Source organism: Ptychodera flava, chromosome 8 (assembly GCF_041260155.1).
Source record: "Ptychodera flava strain L36383 chromosome 8, AS_Pfla_20210202, whole genome shotgun sequence".
Taxonomy (NCBI): Eukaryota; Metazoa; Hemichordata; class Enteropneusta; family Ptychoderidae; genus Ptychodera; species Ptychodera flava.
The window spans coordinates 37,503,448-37,525,985 of NC_091935.1; the positions used below are offsets into that span (position 1 = coordinate 37,503,448).

Sequence of the window (22,538 nt, forward strand, 5' to 3'; positions counted from 1 at the left end):
GTTGTGGATTGCCAGACATCTGGCTACGCAACGTGCTCGGACAATGGACTACGACGTAAGTACCGGGCATAAGTAATGAATATTTATTTTGAAATTGCTGTAAATGGCTCGCACAGGTGCAGAAGAATGGCTACATTGCAATCCGCGTGTCAACAGAGTTTGTATTTCTGTCCGGACAAAAATTGAAATTTTCGTCGTAAAATCACATGTTATTTAGTTGTAGGGCACGTAATGTTTCCGAATAATATGCGATTCGCTGTTATTTGACAGGCTTTTCAACATGAGCCAGTGATCATTTCAATCAAAACTAACGGAACAATCGCCAGAAGATACAGCTAATGGAACTTTAACTAACAGATGTTATTACTTTGTACTTGAAGTAATTATTTCGTTAAATCGATATCAATATGATCCTGCACTTGCCTATTTTTCTGTCTTATACTTTCGACATTTAAAAAAATTATTTTACCCACCACAAATTTCAGCCGAAGCACCAGAAGTCAGATTATCTGTTACGTCGAGTGCAGTACCTATACATGGGGCCATCAGTTTGATGTGCGTCTACAAAAATATTATGAATACTTACAGGGATGTCGATCTGGAACACAACGGTAATTTACTTAACATTACCAGTCGTGGGGGAACAGTAACGAAGCCTTATAACAGGTAGGTACGCTAATGTGCTTACATCGAAATTCACATATGTTTGCTACCACTCGAGCTATCGTGCACATTGTGTCCGGTTCTATGGCGAGACTGACCTAGTCTGCCCAAATGTTTAAAGTTTCACATTAATATACAATAAAACAGTGCTTACATGTCAAATCTGTAGCCCGCTATAAAATATTCTGATAATGCATTTGGCAGGCTGTATTCTTTATCAAAGACTGTCAGACAGACCTAGTTAACGGTTAACTAGAGCTGCCGGGGCGTCAAGTTACTTACAGTTTGTATACTTACACTTTGTATTATCTGAACTTCAGAATGGTAACGATGGTCACGATACCAAATGCAACATATGAAGATTCCGGAAAGTACAGATGCATTGCGTATGGCTATGACAAAGACGCCTACTTCAAATCAAATTCATTACGGATTGATGTAAAAGGTAACATATACGATTTAAAGGGAAACCTAAGTCAAGCGACTTTGACAGTTTATCCCTTCCAAAATCACCCTTGAGTAAAATGCAGCTCAAATTTGCAACATAATTGCACGCGCTGACGACTACGGCGCGACGAAAAGAGAAGTTCAAGTAGACGACATTTATGGAAATGACCCGGAATACCATGGGCGCGAAAGGGCTCATGGGAGAAGCGTGCGTGACGTCATCGGCGATACAGACGATTGTAGCTTGCAGCTGGAGGAGTACTGTGAACAGTTCAGCGCGTTCGTAAGACGACTATGGAGAGTTCGGACAGCGATATTTCTGACATCGAGTATTACTTTTCCCTGACTGAAATCAAACCAGAATAATTTGAGCCTGTCCAAGATATGTAATAATTAGAAAGCATCTCAAAACATCGTTCATATCTTGGTTGCTTGCGTTTTGTGTATGATTCAGCGGAGGGAGTCACTGTGCTTGTACAGACCCCGAACTGGATTGGAGACACTGAGTGACCCTGCGATCCTTCAACGCTACGTTTCTAAAACAGAGTCTTCTGTATCAGTCGCTTAAAATTAATTTTTGGTTCGTGAATGATACGGAATGATTGACTGATTGTATGTGTTACCGTGCAAGCCGAGCCTGGCCAGATCTTTAAGGTTACGAAATCTCCGATACGTATCAGAAAATATTTATTCGCGATTTGACAAATCTATTATAGTGTCGTCTGTTTTTCGAAGCTGGTGTCGAACTTAGGAAGTCGGACTTACTCAGATCTACAAAGTGATGAAATCGCCGATATAATGAATATTTGCCCGCTATTTAAAAAATTAGTATCGTCTTAAAGCTTGTTGTAAGGACTGTGTTTCATACAAGACCAGCCCAAACTCCCGATGATTTCCGATATGTCCTCTGTTCAAGTCCCGATCGCCAAGTAAAAATGTTTACATGTAAAGAATGTAATTTGTGCAAGGGCCTCCCGAGTCCCGATGATATCCGATCGGCCCTCTCGACGAAGTCCCGAGGGACATTTAATGAAAAAAATGCTTTAGGCCTACATGTGAAAAATGTATTTCGTGCATTAATAATTAATCTAATAATGTAAAACATACAGTATTCTTGACTTCCGGCCATGGATGCTATTTTTGAACTAAGAGTCGGACAGAGGTATCAGGGTGGTCAGATCTGTTAGGTGGTGAAATCTCTGATATACATCGGATATTTACCCACAATTTGACAAAGTATCGTCCAGTATCAGAGTTAAAGTCCTAAGTCGCCGATATTTATCGGATAAATATCCGTGATTTCGTAGACCCGGCATGCCAACACCATACAGTGCAAGTAAATCTAGGATCGTCTGGTATCGATATTAGCCTAGGAGTTCCGGCGCAATTGATATTTATCGGGTAAATATAATATCGGCGGTTTCTCACACCCAGCGTGCCGATACACAGTAGGCAAAAAGTCATTCCAATATCTTGTAATATCAATATTACAAGGTATAGTCCCGAAATTGCCTATATTTATTGGTTATATATCGGAGATTTGGCAGACCCGGGATGTCAAGATAAGAGACGCTTTGTGTAGTTTCGTCTTCCGAGGATTTTAGAGTCCCGAAATCGCCAATATTAATATTTATCTGGTTAAAACCGGCGATAGTAGGCTGACTCAGCATGTCAAGATACGAACCGCATTGTGTAGTATCGTCTTGTATCGGTATCAGAATCGCGAAATCCCTTATAAAACAATCATCCTGAAAGAATTAGAACATAACGTTTATCTTTTACAGATTTTTAAACTCGCCCGACTTTCTTTAGCCACTGTCTTCGAAAAAGCTGTTCTGTGGGAAGACGGTAAAAGCTGACTCCGTTTGTTCTTCCCTGAGTGATTTTTGCACTCAACTGAACAACAGTTAACTATTTTTTATGCTATTGACAGTCGTAACGTGCAGAACTGCACTCCTGCAGTCATAGACTCCAATGCTTTGGTAGGTTGTCACACACGTTCGTGTATCGCCGATGACGTCCCGCACGCTCCTCCCATGAGCCCTTTCGCGCCCATGGGATTCCGAGCTCATTTCCATAAATGTCGTCTACTTCAATGTCTCTTTTCGTCGCTCCGTAGTCGTCGGCGCGTGCAATTATGTTGCAAATTTGAGCTGCATTTTATTCAAGTGTGATTTTGGAAGGGATAAACGGTCAATGTCGCTTGACTTAGGTTTCCCTTTAAGGTATTTCGCACCTCAAAACTGAAAACTTTTGCTAAATCATTCCATGAGGTTACCGTAGCTTTTGGTACTTGAGAAACAAATAATCCATTATTAACAATACTTGAAATTCAAAAATGGCCGCCACACCCGGTCAACTGTATGAGGAAAAATTAGAGTTTCAATTTTCACAAAACTAATCTGGTGAAAACTTTCAGCCCCCAACAGGTGGTAGAACAAAACCGTATTGAAAGGGCGCATCATCTTAACTGTCGGACTAAATGTCAGAACATCGTCTTACGAAGAAGACGATTTATTTGAAGCGTTCAGTCATGTAAACTGGTTAAAATGCGTCCTCCTTAAAGTATGAAAACATAACACAGCGTCTTTTGCCCAAAACCTCTTTTTTTGTAAAGATGCATTTATTCTCAAGAATTTCTATACATAACATTAAGTGAGATATTGGTTGGGTTCATCGTTTATCATGTCAAACAGCATTAAGTTGGATGTAAATTTATGTACATTTAATGACAATTACCCGATTTCCTGGCTTCTTTTTCTCTTGTTTTCAACATTTTAAATAGACTTCTATTTTAAATAAAAGCCATGTCAATTTTGCTTATCATGATTTTAATTACTGTTTTTGAATGTCAGCCATTCAACTTTTGTCATTTAAAGGTATACTGTCACTTGTTCCAATTTTGCCATAGTTACCATGGAAAGAGTAAATTTTAAGCGGGTCGCCGCTTTTTTAAAACAGCGCCCTCACATGGGCATTTTGAATACCAAGGACCGCCCCTTTGACCATATATGGGCATATTTAGATTTCAGGTGACTGTATACCATTAAGAATGAGAAGAGATGGTGCAAATAAAAGTTGTCGTTTTTGCTTACTTATACACAAGGTTAAAATGAGATATTAAACTTCATGAATTAGTATCAGGTTTCAGGTTTAATTAATATTCATCATAAATACCAAGATTGATCATTTCTACCCTAAATACGTACCTTTTTCCTCCTTTGTGTAAATTATTGCCACCATACTAAAACTTCAGATTCTCTGCTGTTTGACAAAAATATATATACAATGGGGGTTTTCATGTCATCTTTGATAAGAAATATTTATTTGAAAAAAAGTGTTGTTAAGTGCTTTTAAGTGATTTTGCAGACCACGTGATCGAGACACTGTGAAGGTAAAACACTTAGCTCCTCTACATTTTGAATTATCTGTGTACAGCACTTTAGGTATTTAAAGTTATAACAATTTTCTTATACCCTACTTACACTTACCCTAACATTTTAGTAGGAGTCACAAGTTAATTTAAACAGGAACAAAATTGCCCGTTAGCGACAAGGTTCTACTAGTTAGGAAAGAAACTTAGCTGTTGATTGTCGCAAAAAATAGTGTGGAAAGTTTTTCTTTCCGGTAGGATTCAAAATGAGTCTTTACGTCGACTATTAGCAGAATATATGATTTGAAATGGAGGGAAATGCGGATTGAGGATTTCAACTGTCCCGATGGTCCGTGCAAAAGTTACCCTTAAATGCATCGTTTCAACAGGTTGCCTGGACAACCTTTGGGGAGATAATTGCAACAAGAACTGTGACTGTGTTCATGCCAATAAATGTACACAATCGTATGGATGCCAGTGTATACGAGGTTGGACTGGAGCAAATTGCGACAGAGGTAAGTACACTCATATTAGACGAAAATAGGCTTTTCAAGTAAGAAATGTTTTCACAAAAGTTACTATAGTTTCAGTGTTTCCATTCGTATTGTGTAAGACTTTGTAATGGCATCAAGATTTGCTGTCTGGTGTTTTTGACTTTGTGTGTGAGGCATGTAATCAAACGTAGTTTAAACAAGAAGATTTAAACCGACCATATTATTGTACAATCTACTTGCTTTTTGAGCACTGTGAAAAGCATTGCAGTGTACGAGAGACCACTTTTCGTGCGCTTGCTTCTTCACATACGATTATATTTTACCAGACTCCCTGCAGCCGTTCATCCATAATTGTCCAACTATCATAACAAGATTGGTTCATAGAGCCTCCGACCTGACAAACGTGACCTGGCTACCACTAAGAGCATCTGACAACGGTGGAATAAAGAGTATTCAGTCTACCCATGAATCGGGTCAGCTCTTCCCTGTTGGCGACACTATGGTCGTTATCTCTGTGTTCGATCGTTGGAATAACTCAAACACATGTACTTTTATGGTGAGAGTCAAAGGTCAGTGATTTTACAAGTAAATTTCACCAGAATGATATGCTCTTGTGAAACAAATTCCTACCTGTCTTCGTTAGACAATTCACGATAAAATACTAACTCCGTTCCTTTAATTCAGCAACGTTGCTCCCTACCCTTGCAAAGTCTTTCAATAAACCAGAGATAAACTAGATGTGCCTCCGTTTTTCTAAAGAAAACTTACATCTTGCTGTGCTAAGAGGTTTAAATAAGTGACCTTCAAGAAGTTATAGCTGCACGGTGATTTTTACTGTAAACAAAGAAAAACAATCTGACGCTATTCGGTATTACTTAGATTTGTATGTTTATTTTCTAAAACACTTCTGTAATCCCCCACTTGCATTTGGACCGGAGACCTTGAAACGCAATAAACTGAACTCTGACCTCTATTTGATATGCAAACTAGTTTAAAGGGCCAGTAATGCTAACTTTTGATGATTTTTTTTCTTTGGTATGCCAATTGCAAGTTCTAATTCTCCTCCCAAATGATTGTAATATTTTCTTGTAGCTAAATACTTTGTACTGCACCGGAAAATTATTTCTCTATCCAGAACTTTCGACTACTACCCAGCCGACTTTGTTAAGGATGTTATCAGCACAGTTGATAAAGCTCTGGATGGAGAAATAATTCTCCCGCGCAGTACAAAGTATTTGGCTACAAGAGTATAGTATGTCTACCTAGATGAGTCTGCATCATTGGATTGTAATATTGACTACTTCAAATGAAATCGATAATTCTATTACAATATGAATGGGGAGAAATAGCTAAATCGAAGTACAACACATGCAAATTACGTGGAGAAGCAGTACAGATATTCTGACGATTTTTGGACAAAACATTCAAAAATAGAAAATTCAGTAGCATAAATGGCGTAGTTTTGACCAAAATTGACAATTTGGTAAAATTATTTAACAAGAGCAAAGTGAATAGCTTTAGATCAAAAGAAAGTAATATTTAGGGACAAAATTTCAAAAGTGCCATGTAAGTTGTGTCAGAGAAGAAAGCATTTGACGGAAAATTAGAAAAAATCTGTTAAATCCATGTTAAATTTTTTAGTTTATTTGTCTGAATTAAATCATCCCGAGCAACCTATTCACAAACCTAGATGCTATCACAAAAGCTGTATAGAGAAATTTAGATTTTCAAATTGTCTGATTAGTTAAACCTTCATAATCGCATGTTAAACCGAATCCAAGAACTGTCCTAGATTTGATTACAGAATAATGTTGAAGAAATCTCAAACATTCACATACATTTAGCATATTTACTCTATTTGTATAAATTCTATCGAAGACCATCCTTAGAACTAAAGCCATTTTGAAAGCTGTCGGAAAAATCATTTTAGTGCATCTGGTATTTTTACTCTTTTGTTTTCATAATCTGCTATTATATTTGGGGTTATTTGGTAAACACGACTGCACTAGCCACATCTAGTAAAATTTGTCTGATAGATAAATTTTATTCTAATCAGTATTCGAACCATATAAATGGATGTTTCACAGACAACTTCAACAAACATTACTATTATCTCTTTCTGTAGAACATGAAACATGAGTTTATCAGTTTGCATTGATGAGAAATCATTCCGATACAACAGACACACAAGCAGACAAACGGATAGACAGAGGGTTAGACGGACGGGCAGAGAGTATTACACACGGACAGACAGCTGTGGAGAGAAACAGACGTATCGCATCCGCTTAATATGAGAATAGGGGAGATGAGTAATTCTAATAGCATTTTTGATCTCCGAATAATGACATACCGACCCACGGCCATGTGCTTGATGCTTCAGAAGATTGTTTTAAATCAGATCACCTGATTTTATTATTTACAGCCACATCGAATAATAGCTTGGATGCTACTGTAATTGCCTCCATCGCTTTTGGCTGTGTGTTATTTGCTGTTGTTTCTATGGTGTGTGCGTGCAGTATACATTCACAAATATCAAGGCCTCCACGACACAAGTACTCCCGCATCAATAAAGTGAACTGGAAAAAGGACATGCCGGTATATAGTCGCCATATTTTCTTTGGCACATTACTTTTGACTTTTGCGAATGACATACTTTAATCAATTCTATTTTATCACCAGGCTTTTATACTTTTTTTTTACTTTTCTCTACGTTATCATTTCATAGGTTGATGTGAAAATAATTCCAAAAAGTCGGCTGATGATTCGTGATATACTCGGAGAAGGGGAATTTTCTAAAGTTCATAGGGCACGCTTGGTTTTGAGGAACGGCGGCACAACAATGGTCGCGTTAAAAGTGATCAAAGGTTTGGTGATTTACAAATATCAGTCACTCATATCTAAAGCGTTTACTCTTTTGAGAGTACACTTTGTAACTGATTAAAGATTTCAAACTATAATCAAGCAACGCATTCCTCCACGATGCATTTACAATTCGTTGCCATACAACACGATTGACAAATGCGCTGCTAACCATCATGGTTTATAAGTCAGAATTTGTGGTTCATTTTTCTCGAACAAAATATCATTGATCATCACATGCTTTCTTTTCTTTAATGCGATCAGACGAAGATGAATACTGGCACCAATACGTCCTCGAGGTCCAACTCCTGCACAAACTTCAAGATAATCCTAATGTCGTTCAACTCATTGGTGTAATCCAAGACCAACGTGAGTGCATGGGTTTTTATCGATGAAAGCATACTCCTTGTCTCTCTGTGGAAGTAGCGCTGTCTGTCTGTCTGTCTGTCTGTCTGTCTGTCTGTCTGTCTGTATGTATGTATGTATGTATGTATGTATGTATGTATGTATGTATGTATGTATGTATGTATGTATGTATGTATGTATGTATGTATGTATGTATGTATGTATGTATGTATGTGTGTCTGTCTGTATGTATGTATGTTTGTATCTATGTATTTGTTTCATCAAAGTTAGATTACTGTAATAGCTTATTTTATGGTGTACCTGCATACAAATTAAGCAAACTTCAACACATCCAGGATTCTGCTGCTCGGTTGATAACCAGGCGGAAGTTCAGCAGTCATATTACACCCATACTTAAGGAATTACACTGGCTTCCAATTGAACACCGTGTACGTTTTAAAATCTTGTGTCTTATTTTTAAAGTAATTCATTGTAAATCAGCGCCATCATACCTAGCAGAACTTTTAAGTGTTGAATGTCCAGTTCGTAATACAAGAAACAGTGCAGGTGTTAGACTCTGTCCGTTTTCAATCAAAGATCATGGAAAGCAACCTTCAAAAATATATGGTGACAGGGCTTTTAGCGTTTACGCACCTAAACTTTGGAATAGTCTGCAAATTGAGCTCCGGATCGTCAAGGAATTTGTTTATTTAAGAAATCTTTGAAAACTTTTATTTTTCGCGACTGCTACTGCTTATACTAGACTGTGTGATTTTGTATGGTTTTAGTCTATTATGCCAGTTCACATTTTTTTCTTATGATCTTAAATTTAATTTTTTTATTTAATTTCTTTCTGAATCGTTTTAATTTGATTGTTACACTTTCATTTTACTATTTTAATTTATCTTTTAATTTTCTGTAATGTACAGACCACTGAGACAAGGTGTGTATTGGTCTTTAAACAATAAATTATTATTATTATTGTACTTGGGCCTCAGCCCAAGTACATTTGTTTTCATTCCGTGGGAAAAAACTCTGTAAGGTATAACCATTTCTGGCTGAGACCAGGGAGGGCAAAATGTCTTGGCTTCATCTTTCTTGGCATAATAAATGGCGTAATGATGTTAACTGAATGGAAGTGCTGCTCTCAGCCAGTCTTGAATAAGTGAGATGTGAATATTAATGCTTCTCTATCTGAGTTTTTGCCACAAAATCTTCTGAATATAATCAAAATGTGCATCGAAATGCAACAATGAATGCACCCTCCGTTTCCTAGGCGATGGCACGACCCTTGCTACACCCACTGGACGAGCCAAAGTGGGAGGGGTAATTTCAGTTTGGTCGAACAAGAGGGCTCGAGACCAGAATTTAACATTTAAACTTGAAACATGTTTAATCGCTGACAAGATGTGGACTAGTGTTAGTCAAAGTAAAAAGTGTGAAAAGGAAAGGTTTTATATCCCGGACACAATGAAAAACATTACGACTGGAAACTGTACCCCCAGTTGAGAATAGTATTGCCCACAGCGATGAAGAACACTTATCCTTGAGCTGAGAAAACCAGACCATCATTTCGAAATAGAGCTGCAGATTCGAGAAGCTCGTTCAAAATAGCTAGGTACACCCCATATATAAAAGGGGTGGTTTCGAGTTTTGAGGGCAAATTTCGCCTCCTTCATATAGAAATCGTACGTTTGTTTTTCCAGGAGAACACACCATTTGACACAAAATTTGCATGTAAAGGGGTCGCCAGTAAGCACGCGGTCAAATCTGGCATAAGAAACAATATGAAATGTTGGGTAAAGCCAGTCCAAAATAAACTGATTTGAACTTTTGTGTTTTGTAATTTATACCACTGCAGTAACATTACCTTTTTTTGACAACATCACACAATGTAATACGTTTTGAAAATGAATACTCCGACGTATTCTGTGTCTCCTTTGCTAAAAAATACGGTATGCCGATTACCATGTAAGGAGATGATGACGTCAAGACAGATTTGTAGTGCGTTTGGTCCTGGATGGTGCACGAAGTTTTGTCAAGGTAGCTTGTGTATTTATTTCCTAAATGGGAGAGATTAGGGTCGATCTAAACGAAGGCCGAAGAATGTTATGATACTCTAAGCGAGCTGAACTCTAACGCGAATGGTTGGATAATTTGGAGGATGTCTAGAATGATCTCGTCTCATTAAGATTATTTGGCAGTCAGTATTGAATTTCGACTGCGTCACAAGTTTGCGAAATGAGTATTCCGTCGAACGGTCAACGAACGATATTTTAGAAATCTGGAGACATTGCACATTGCACTTTTATTTTAGTATTTTACATTTTACAAGAGATTTAAGAAGCAATGATTTTGTCGAAAATTCTGAAAAAAATACAGGAAGATTTGATCGCGAACACATTTTCACTTGGGGTCAACTAGCCCTGCGTACGATGCTGTGTGTTCCGCTACAGCTAATCGCCCCGCTCACCAAGCCCTGCAAAGACCCGTACGTAGGGCCAGTGACTTCAAATCCATTTTGGGACTTGACGTAAAAAGCCAAATTACTGTCGAAATTCAGCGTTCTTGGGCCCAAGTCGTATCCCAGCCTACCTCAGCTACTCGATCGCTTCCAAAAATGCCAGTCTTTTATTCACTTCTCGTAAATAACCGTCGATGTCGGCAACTCTCTCGCTAGCCCTGCGTACGATGCTGTGTGTTAGCTGTAGCACATAGCATCGTACGCAGGGTTAGGGGTCAACATGGGGTCGCAGCCATGTTGCCTCAAAACTTATTTCTGTCTGCACTCAAAACTCAAAAATGTCGGATATGAACCTGAAAAATCGATGCAATTTTGTCAAACTTCGACGAAATTTCAGCCTATAGACAAAATTTCATCTAGGTAAGGTAAATTTACTGAAATTTGATCGACAAATAATCCTGAGCTTGAACATGACAGCTCGCCTTCTCCGGGAAGTCAAGCATCCAGCTAGCTGCCCATACACAGTTGCCCATATGGCCAGGTTTATGAGATTGTTTTCAAGCGACGGCGGCAGACCGTACGCGGGGCTCTGGATATGAACCTACCGCCGGTGTAGCTGTAATAACTGTTGCGTTGTTTTTAGTGCCCACGGACAAAGTCCTGGGGGAGTTATAGGTTTGGTCATGTCAGTCCGTCCGTCCGTCCGTTCACGCAGATATCTCAGACATGCCCTGGTCAATTTCTTTCAAACTTTGCACAAGAATAGTACCCAACCCCATAAAGATGCACGTCGATTTGTTTCACAATGCGATCGAATTTGGCCGTGTTAGAGGACTTTTTAGTTTTAACACCTCCATAGACTCCCATGTATAAGGCAGTTTTCCATAGATTCCCATGTATAAGGCCAAGAAAAATAAAAATTTAGTTTCTCATCATATTCATATTGCCTAAAGGATGCAGTGACACAGTTTTTTGTCCCCACGGATAAAGTCCAGGGGGCTTATAGATTGGGTCATATCCGTCCGTGAGTCCATCAGTGAGTCCATCGGTTCACGCAGATATCTCAGACATTTTTACAAAATATCATGTGACCTTGGTGACCTTTGACCTCAAATATACAAGTGCTAAACCTTTCATATTTGGTATGATGGGACACCTTATGACGCCACATATTGTACCCTATTAATTATGCGCATATCTAATTTTGAGCGAGCCAATAGAGCTAGAGGTCTGATTTTTGGTATATAGGGATAAGTTAACAATATAATTTGTTTGACAAAACGTCACGTGACCTCGGTGACCTTTGACCTCAAATATACATATTTGTCCACAACTCAGTAACCACAAGTGCTACACCCTTCATATTTGGTATGATAAGACACCTTATGACACCACATATTGTACCTCATTAATTATGCGCATATCTTATTTTGAGCGAGCCAATAGAGCTAGAGGTCTGATTTTTGGTATATAGGAACAACTTAGCAATACAATTATTATGACAAAATGTGACGTGACCTCAATGACCTTTGACCTCAAATATATATATTTGTCCACAACTCAGTAACCACAAGTGCTACATCCTTCATATTTGGTATGATAAGACACCTTATGACACCACATATTGTACCTCATTAATTATGAGCATATCTTATTTTGAGCGAGCCAATAGAGCTAGAGGTCTGATTTTTGGTATATAGGAATAACTTAGCAATACAATTATTTTGACAAAATGTCGCGTGCCTCAATGACCTTTGACCTCAAATATATATATTTGTCCACAACTCAGTAACCACAAGTGCTACACCCTTCATATTTGGTATGATGGGACACCTTATGACACCACATATTGTACCTCATTAATTATGCGCATATCTAATTCTGAGCAAGCCAATAGAGCTGGATGTCCGATTTTTGGTGTATAGGGATAACTATAGGGTAGAAATCTAAATATGCCCATCTAAATATTAGACATCTACCATCGAGAACAAAAGAAATTTGCTGTAATTTGAATATTTAAGGAGTTTAAGCAATTTCCACTATAAATAAAGAACCCCTGCCTCAAACTCCACAAAAGTTGCTAGACATGTTTTGCCGTTGTCATGCCATTGCTTCGTTTAATAACCAGTTAATCAAATGCCTAATTGACAGGAGGAAATTCAAGACCATATTTGAATAGTAGTATATATTGTCCTCAAAATTACTCTATCACGGCCCAAGTACTCATTGCCTTCAGCAATACTGCCTTGTTATTATTATTATTATTATGTATGTATGTATGTATGTATGTATGTATGTATGTATGTATGTATGTATGTATGTATGTATGTATGTATGTATGTATGTATGTATGTATGTATGTATGTATGTATGTATGCATGCATGTATGCATGCATGCATGCATGTATGTATGTTTGTTGTATGTATGTATGTATGTATGTATGTATGTATGTATGTATGTATGTATGTATGTATGTATGTATGTATGTATGTATGTATGTAATCATTACGTAAGGATAAAGCTCATTTTACCACAGCAAGGTATCTTTGTACACAGGGCTAATACAGTTGTTCTAAAACAAACGGGTTATTTTTCTTCCTTTCAGGTTTATCTGGAATTATAATAGAACTCATGAAAAGTGATTTACTGGGTTTTCTGAAAAACTGGGAGAATATCAGAATTAATGTACATAACCTTAATGGGCATCTTTTAAAGTTCGCTTCTGACGTTGCAAGGGCGATTGAATATCTTTACAACAAACAAGTAGGTACTTGGTCTTGCTACTTTTAAAACATATTCGTATAATGATTTTTGTCCTATGACGTATGATTGTATTTATAATCTTGTGACACACTTCTGTGATTGTCAGCGATAAATGCTGATTGTAGTTGGCCAATCAGTAAAATACCTAAGAAAAATTAACTTTCAAGACACATCTTCATTGAGACTTTTCAGTGGAATGTACTGCTCGACATTAGCAAACCACTACTTTATCAGCATAAAACAAGCTAAGATTCATTTATCAGTTCTATTCTTGTGTGTCAAGTCATTTAAAGGTGTCATAAATGCTAACCTCAACGAATAACAGTCGTTGTTCAATCAAAGTGGCCTCAATCAAAAATATTTAATTAGGTCCCGCTTTGGTTTTACAGAAGTTTTTCTTTTGCTCCTTCTTCTTTGCTGTTAGTCTTTAAAATTGATTTGATGTCTTATTTTCTGTACAGGAGATCAATTTTGGCATTCAACGTTCGTTTGAAAAATATTCTTCTTCAATCTATTTCTTTGTCAGTCTTGATCTAGAAAACCGCTTTATGCAAGATTGTAAAACTTGACATTAAGGTCAGGGCTAATGATAAATCGTGCATCAAACCCTGACACTACGGCTGGTTATGTGATCTGGCGGTCATATTGGATTTTGTAGAGTGACTATGAATACATTTGTAGTAAAGCTCAGGTATTAAAGGGCATTTGACACCTTTTGACGATGTATTTTCCTCAATGACTGTTTAACCTGATTAATTAAATAGGCGAATTCATAAGATTCGTCCTCTTTTGGCCTATGTCAAAATAAAATTGCTTTTTGCCAACCTGCCTGGGCCAAGCATTGCTGCTTGCAGCTATATTTGTACTTAAAATGAATAAGTGCAGTTACTTTCGTATGGGCTAATGATTCTAATGTTGTAGAAAATGTTACGTCTCTGAATCGACACGTTGCCATTGATCAACACTAATACAATTCTGATGGCAATGTTATCTCAGAAGATATTTGAAGTTCATAACAAAATGCAATTGACGAAAATTTATACAGAAAATTTCGTAGAGGTATAATGAAAAAGACAATTAACGATTTCTGTACGATAGAAATTATTCTCAGTAGATTTGTATTCATCTACAGGTCGTCCACCGTGATATTGCAGCCCGTAACATTTTGATCTCTTTTGATGACGTCGCGAAGATTGCCGATTTTGGTCTCTCACGAGATGTCTACCAAAAGGGACAATACCACAAACATCCAAAGGTATGAAGAGAGAGAGAGAGAGAGAGAGAGAGAGAGAGAGAGAGAGAGAGAGAGAGAGAGAGAGAGAGAGAGAGAGAGAGAGAGAGAGAGAGAGAGAGAGAGAGAGAGATGATGATGATGATGATGATGATGATGGTGGTGGTGGTGGTAATGATGATGATGATGTTCTAGAGAAGTGTGTTATTATTCGTCTATCAGTTTATCTATTTATCTAATTGCAACAATAATTTGGTCTTGTTGGTGTGGTAATCATTTCTTTTTACCCACATATACAGCAGGGGATGTTGGTACCTATTCGTTGGATGGCCCCCGAGTCACTGGTGACTGGAGTGTATTCCTACAAATCTGACATGTAAGTGTTACAAAACAAATACTAATCAAGTCTGAATCTCTTCAGTCAAATGAGACATTGTGTTTAGTTGCAAGATTGTCGTACAATCATAAGAACATTCATTTGGACTACAGTCAAACTGCAAATACACTACCGATTCTCAGTAAAAAATCGTAAGGAGAATGTTAATTTGTTAATGACGTAGTGAGATGTTTGTAACGTACTTGTATTTTTTGCTCACGTTTCATTGGTAAATGAATTTCATCTATACTTATTTAATCTGTAATGTCGGCTACATGTATTGATTATTCATTAAAACTGGTCGCGTTTCAAATTAACCGGACTCACTTTGGCGTGTTCTTTGTGGGTTATTCGAGACATGACGTTTGTTTGAGGCTTAGTTTGCATAAATACCTCTGTATTTGAGGCTTAAACGTATTTGCAATGTACTGTAACTCCCTCTTTTGTAGAGATTTTGTAAAGATTCTATCTCGAAGGGCCCGTCACGTGGCCAAAGCGTGTGAAGGCTGGTTCAAGATCCTACGATAAGGAGATAGGAGATAGCGTCATACTTTTAATTTACTATTGGTAAAGATTTCAACGAGAACAATAGAGAATGGGATATTTCATGGTGTGATCTTGTTTAATCTTAAGACAATCAAAGACTGGCGGGGAATTTCCACGTAATGACCATTGTATAATGATGATAATTTTGTAGCTATGTAAGTTTAGAAACGTATACAACTTTGTAGAAAATGTACATTAGGGACACATATAGATCAGAATTTTAGACGTGGAGTATCACGTTGTCATCTACGAATAAAGATTTAAAGTGGAGCTGCAATCAACATCCTGGTGTTTGACTTCAGTTACTGAAAGCATGATTACGATTTCAGCTAGTACCTCAACTCGTATTCCCCTAGGTATGAGCGCAACAGCACATATAAACTTTTTCTTTCCTCTCGCAAAATTACAAACGTGTCTCGAGTTAATCAAAGAGTCGGTTGACATTGCGAACAACAGTTCTAGACTATGCATAAAAATCTGGCAGTCATCTCACAAAAAAACAGTAACACTTGTAATTCTAAACATTAAGTAATATAAAGTTCTTGCTCTAATCGGCCATGCTCTCCGTCACTTTATGGTACGCTGTCTATTGTGTGTACGCTGCGAATTTCTAATGCCGTTTGTAACTAACAACGAATTTGAAGAAAGGCCCTTGACTCGAGCAGATTAAGTAATTAAAATGAATGACGGTTTACTTTCTTCTCGACTATGCTTAGTGCGAAACAAGAAAACGCTGGACGAAATGCAAAAATATCACAATTTTTGTCTTTCCTCCACAGATGGTCTTATGGAGTGTTGTTATGGGAGATGGCTACATTGGGTATGACTTTAAATAATACGTTAAAATTAGTAAACCGCCTCCTACTCGTCCGCTTACCTTTAGTAAATAGTCGTTTACATTTGTCCGCAGATTTTTTATTTAGATGGTTAGAATGGTTTGCCATATTAATAGACTTTTCTACATTGTCAAATATCATTTCTCACTGAAACGTCTCTAAGAGTGCGTGTTTAAGGAATTATTATAAAGTTCCCGGGGGCGCTTCGTGTAAGATTAATATGAGCGATTAATTACCTTTATTAGGTAACACTCCTTATCCGGAGTTTCAACCGCTGGATTCTGACTTCTTAACTAGGCAACTATGCACAGGTTATCGAATGCCCAAGCCTTGTCACTGCACAGATGACATCTATGGTATGATGAGACACTGCTGGAAAAATGACCCCGAGGAAAGACCCGAGGCTATCGGCCTTGTCAACAATATATCAAGATTTGAAAACTCTAACAAGGTAACGCCTCAAAAATAGGTTACACTGCTACAGAAATAAAAATCAAGATGGTAATGCTAGTGTATCGGCCGATGGTGTATCAACTCGAAATTTGATGTTGTTACTTATGTGATGGATATGACAAAAGTGATGGGAACGACGTGGCATTAGACGGTATTTCCTTATCAGTAAAAAACAATTAATCTATCAAAACACCATAGTCGAATTGAACTATTGTGTTTTGGACTTTATTTGTAGGCATACTGCGATTATTGCTACCAAGGCATCGTTCATCTGCAATGAAATGTTTCGAAGAACTAGATTGTGCAGTTACTCATGACATTGTTACAATATCTTGCCCCGAAGTATGCATCGTCATTCGCGATTTTTTCTGAAATATCTCAAAGCACTTACTTTGAGTCGAGAAACTTTTGAGCAGGAACATTACATGAGAACAGAAAAATGGAAACCAAGATCTCAGAGGCATTGCAATTCATTAGTAGATTTTAAACGGTTTTGTCGATGAAGTCACCGGAGTTTTGAAGATAAAGATTATTTTTGTTAGTTACAATGGATTAAACTCGGCCTGTCTCTACATTTTGCTCTACAGGGATTTTTCGAGATCGACGGACCGTAGAACAGCGTCATTTTGTTCCTAGGATAACATCGTTAAAGAAGAAGTTGAGAATGCATTTGCAACTGCGGCTCACAAGGGCGACGAATATGAAACATATTTATCACTCACTAAACCCCTTAACAAATCAATTACAGTAACGCTTGGATATAAGAAGCTTCTTTTTGTCATGAATTAGTTTCCTCTATGCCCTTGGCTTTACCTTGTCAATGACGACAAAGAGTCACATTGGTACTAAATATAGTTTTTGTATGCGTATAGTTCTTGAGCACAGACATATTTTTCTGACACTGCTCGCTGAAAGCTTTCAAGTTGGTTTGTAAGTTTCTCATTTTGTCTTCTGTGTGATGAACATTCAAATCTTGAAGTTATTTTAACGACTTTTGAGTTGTCGTCATACTTTATTGCCGGGTGCCATTCACTTACTCAGATATTGTCCGTCATTCTGTATGCTGGCATTTGTGTCTTTGTTCAGTCTATATTCAGGGTCTTTGGGAATACAAGAAAACATAAAGATGGTATTACACGTAACGCACAGTATTTTGTTCTCAATTACTAGTTTGCAAAGATCCATTTAAATTCCACAAATTTGTTGACCAAAGATCAAAATATTGGTTGGGTTCACCTCATGGCATGGCAACAAGTCATAAGTTTGGTGAGAAAGAAGTGCAAATTTATAAATTGTTTGATAATACTGTAACGCCTTCACTTGTGAACGTTTTATCTCGGAGCGTCCCTCACTTTGTCAAGGCCGTAAAGATTGGCCTAAGATTGTACGAGAAATATATAAGAGATAGGGTCCTACTTTTAATTAGTTAATGGTAAAAACTTGAATGAGAACAATCAAGAACAGGATATTCCATGGTGTGATCAAAGACTGGCGCGAAATTTCCATGTGATGAACATCGTGTTATAATGATAATTTTGTAGTTATTGCACTATTGTTCAGTCAAATTTGTGTAAGTTTCACATTGTGCTTTTTAAATAATATAAGTAAACCAACATTTTGTTTTGATAATGCAGTTCTCTCATTTTGAATGACACTCATATCAATTTTGCTTATCATGAATTTAATTACTTTTTTAATGTAAGTTTTTCAAGCTTTTCCATTTAAGAATAAGAATAGAGAATTGCAAAATAAAATTATTGTTTTCCCCTAAATGTTAGTGTCAAATGAGAAATTGAATTTCATGAAGTAGTGTCGAGTCTTTGGACTCAAATTAAAAAATGCCAAAAATCGAGTTTTATACCCCAAATATGTTCCCCTTTATCCTTCGGGTAAAGTATTGCTACCATACTAAACTTTAGATTTTAGAAAAATAAAATATGAGGGGATTTATATGTCATCTTTGATAAGAAATGTTGCTTTGAAAAAAGTGTGTTGGTTAATATCTCAGTGTGGTTGTATCTTTGTCATGGTAACCTATCTCATCTCAAAATATACTAAATATATTACGACAACCGATACTACGAATTTGGCTTATAACTCGCGGAAATATGTTGCATAATGTTAAACAAAACTTAAGAACCTGGACATATGTTTAATAGAAGTACGATACTGCAAACCTGTACCAAAGTTGCATTCTCTTCACTGCATGTTCGGTTCGCACATTCGACACAGGCGTATTACATGTACTACACTTTTATCGCATACCCATGCCCACATCACTGCATCATGGACATGTGCACGCATTATCATTTGACAGTTACTGTAAACGTTGAGATAGTCATGTTTAAGCCTATACGTTCCGCAAACTACAAAACCTACTTGTGATGCGAATGAGAGGAAATGGCTGATACTATACATGTTGCCGACCCTTGCGTTTTAATACGGCAGAGGAACAGGTATAGCTTGGGCGGTTAAATGCTTTGAAAGTATCTTGTATAATATGCCTGTTTGTTTCATCGAAGACCTCGTAGCCTTGGAACACGATCGAGTAAAACTTTCAAAGTACGTGAATATGCGCGCGCGTTTCTTTAGGCCTAGGCCTACTGCAGTAGGGACATAAGAAAAGCCAACTTGTATTTAAATAAATATTTGCATATCTATGCGCACGGTTGAACGAAAATGAGCCCAAAATTTAAGGTTTTCCTGTTACTTGTTAAATTCTTGGCATTAAATCGATTCTTGCCAAATATTTGAGTCTCTTCCCTCGTGTGATATCATCATGAGGATCATGATTTCATTTGTGCTGCATAAGACACGCAATTAAAATTGCGCGAGGTGATTTTGCGACCAGATATTTTTCTAGTTTGGAAAGAGAAAACGTTTGTGTGTAATCGGCTTCAAATTGATGTTTAGGAGTGTTGAATAGCAATATTGCGCATGAAGTAGTTGGTCTTGTGCTATGTGTTCTAAGTTATGTGCTACAAAATTAAATTTGATTAGCACCCCCTTATTTCGGACATGCGATTTTCGATATTAGTTTTTGACCCGACCTAGTTTACATTATAGTAATGGTCCCGACAGATACCAATAGACGAACGTTCATCCGTGCCGCGCCTCTTGAATTGACGTTTTCATAGCTGATCACTAAAATAAAAGCGTTTCTTTCTGCTGACGTAATACTTTCTCAGAACTGATAAAACGGTAATGTCTATGCTGAGACACTGTTTACTCGGCCAGAGGCTGATCATACACTCTGTTAAGCGATTGAATTGCCGACAAGACTTCACTAAAGTAATACTATGATATTATTTTCTTCTCTGTTTGTTATGTTGACGTATTTTCATCAAATTCCATTTTCCTAAGCGTTCCTACCACTACAATAGGTATAACTGGCAGTAGCTGGCAACACTTTGCTTTATAGTTATACGATATTGTGCATTGGTTTCACTTTGTGTTAGCAATTTTCCTGAATACTTTGGTGAACATTTACAACACAATGATAATCACATAAGGACAATACACGCAGACCGTGAAGTGATGAGCATGCTGACATGAAATAATGTGTTGTTCAGTGCCGCATTGCCATGGGTTAGCAGTGCTTGTGAGCTTACAAGCTGAAGCCTTTGCAATTTGCCTCGTTATAATCAACATTTACCAGAAGCCATAAACGAAGCCAACACGAGATATATTTAGGGAGCCTTCAGTAATTACAGGTGGGATTGGGGGAGGGTCACATTTTAGAAAAGTGTCCAAGGGGAGGGTCATTTTTTCATAAAACTATCTTTGGAAGGGTCACTTTGAACAAAAGCTGATTTTACGGCCAAACCTTCGATTGTCCATGTGATATTTCCTCGATAGGAAATCACCAACGAAATTTCACATTGATTCCTTTAAATGCATACTGACATTACACATTATCGACAAGCTTCACAAGCAAAGAAGATGCAGTGGTATCCTACATTAAACAGCTTGAACAGTTAAAACTGATGAAAGACAAAAGACAAAAACATCTGGGACAGATGTCAAAGTGTATATCAATTATCAAATGTGTGTATAGGCACAGATATTTGTAGTTTTGTTTTATATTGGAAAAACATGTCCGTAGTTTCCTCATAGACTACCATGTATAGTGGATCAACATTTCCGTGAAATTCAAAATCCAATTTCTTGCACAAACATCCACTTGTAACCACACTAGTCTAATTAAGCACATTAATATAAATAATCAAGAGTATATAAGCTCAAATGCACAGATTTACCTAGTTTTGAATTGGAAAAAAGTTGTTCATAGTCTTCATAGACTGCCATGTATAGTGAATCAACATTTCGAATAAATTCCAAAATCCAATTTCTTATACACAAATCATACAAGTTTTACTTCCCCAATCAAGCAAGTCTAATTACGTATATTTCAAACATATATAAATGTACAGAACTGATATAGCTGGTTTTGCAGGGGAAAAGTGTCTATAGTTTGCCTGATAGACTCCCATGTATTATGATTTGATAGTTTTAGGTGAAGCACTATATCAGCCACAGCTTGCCTTCTTTTAGTTGCGCATAATATGGTGACCCTCCGACAAATGTATGATACTTAAAAGATGCTTGCTTGATAAATTGCAACCCGCCCTCCAAAAACGCCAGCCCTCCCCTGTAATTTCTGTCCCTAACTTACATAACAATTAAACCAATTGTTATGTAAATTAACTGGTGCTGGTTCAGTTATTCCTTGGAAGAAAATTGCAATGATTTGTGTGGGTCAAGGTTTAGAATGTCTGACAAGGGAGAGGGTCACATTTTAGACAAGAGGTCAGGGGGAGGATCACATATTACAGTACAGGTGCGCACGGAATTCCTACGGCCCGTCGCTGTGATTACTGAATACTCCCTTCTCATGCTGTTGGAGATATCTTGACTGAAAAAGTTGAGAAATGTTAAATCAAACGAAAAAGTGAAGTCATCAAGTGTAATAACCAGAGGAAAGAAACTCCGAACAAGGTACGAAGCAACAATTGACCCGACATATGGGTGAAAGGTCACTTAAACTGAAAGGAAATGAAATTATGTGAACAAGGAAGTTAAAACTGATGGGGACGTTGGAGCAAGATTGTGAGTTCCCCCATGGCAATTCGTCTACACCTGCTTTATTGACAAATCATTTCAGCAAATATGATGAGACATTCTGCGAAGATTAGCCATTTGCTGCTGTTCGTCTTCGTCATGCGACATCGACAAACAGGTAGGTAATACCTAAATGGGCAAGTGATCGTGCGCATTGCTGTCACAATGACTCAAGAGGAACAAACGTATATGGTGTTATTTCCGGGTGTAAAAGTCCTACGCAATACCAATACCAATTTCATAGAAAGGGAATGTGTGCAAGGGTTGAGCAAGCAAACCTATCAGTTCAATCTTAATCACCAGCTACTGCGTTGCATTCTGTAATGAACATGGAAAATGCATGTTTTCCTATGGCAGTAACTGTATCAATAATTATACCATACCAGTACATTGATGTTGCAAAACAGCCATCTTATTGGTCGAGACTAGAGTAAACTGAAAGAAATTTATTCTGGCAGACTGTTGCGTAGATCGTACGGTGGACGCGATGATCTTGCCAGAAACTGCTGCCGTGAAAAGCCAAGCGACTGGGACCAGTCACTTTAAATGTGTACTCGCTATCGATC

General features: G+C 37.5%; 1 protein-coding gene and 1 long non-coding RNA gene across 3 annotated transcripts in view; both read left to right on the plus strand.

The window, feature by feature from the left end:
* LOC139139242 (insulin-like growth factor 1 receptor) overlaps positions 1-22,538 on the plus strand; it is a 156,918-nt gene that overhangs the window by 13,086 nt on the left and 121,294 nt on the right. The window contains exons 7-17 of the mRNA XM_070708086.1: positions 486-666; positions 984-1,108; positions 4,873-4,998; positions 5,304-5,546; positions 7,400-7,572; positions 7,703-7,841; positions 8,101-8,205; positions 13,252-13,409; positions 14,542-14,664; positions 14,940-15,016; positions 16,342-16,382. Of these exons, the coding sequence (XP_070564187.1) occupies positions 486-666; positions 984-1,108; positions 4,873-4,998; positions 5,304-5,546; positions 7,400-7,572; positions 7,703-7,841; positions 8,101-8,205; positions 13,252-13,409; positions 14,542-14,664; positions 14,940-15,016; positions 16,342-16,382 (1,491 nt within the window). The remainder of the gene's footprint in view (positions 1-485; positions 667-983; positions 1,109-4,872; positions 4,999-5,303; positions 5,547-7,399; positions 7,573-7,702; positions 7,842-8,100; positions 8,206-13,251; positions 13,410-14,541; positions 14,665-14,939; positions 15,017-16,341; positions 16,383-22,538) is intronic.
* LOC139139240 (uncharacterized) overlaps positions 21,912-22,538 on the plus strand; it is a 29,097-nt gene continuing 28,470 nt past the window's right edge. For both annotated transcript variants that reach the window (XR_011553759.1, XR_011553760.1), the window contains exon 1: positions 21,912-22,090. This is a non-coding gene — a long non-coding RNA (uncharacterized lncRNA). The remainder of the gene's footprint in view (positions 22,091-22,538) is intronic.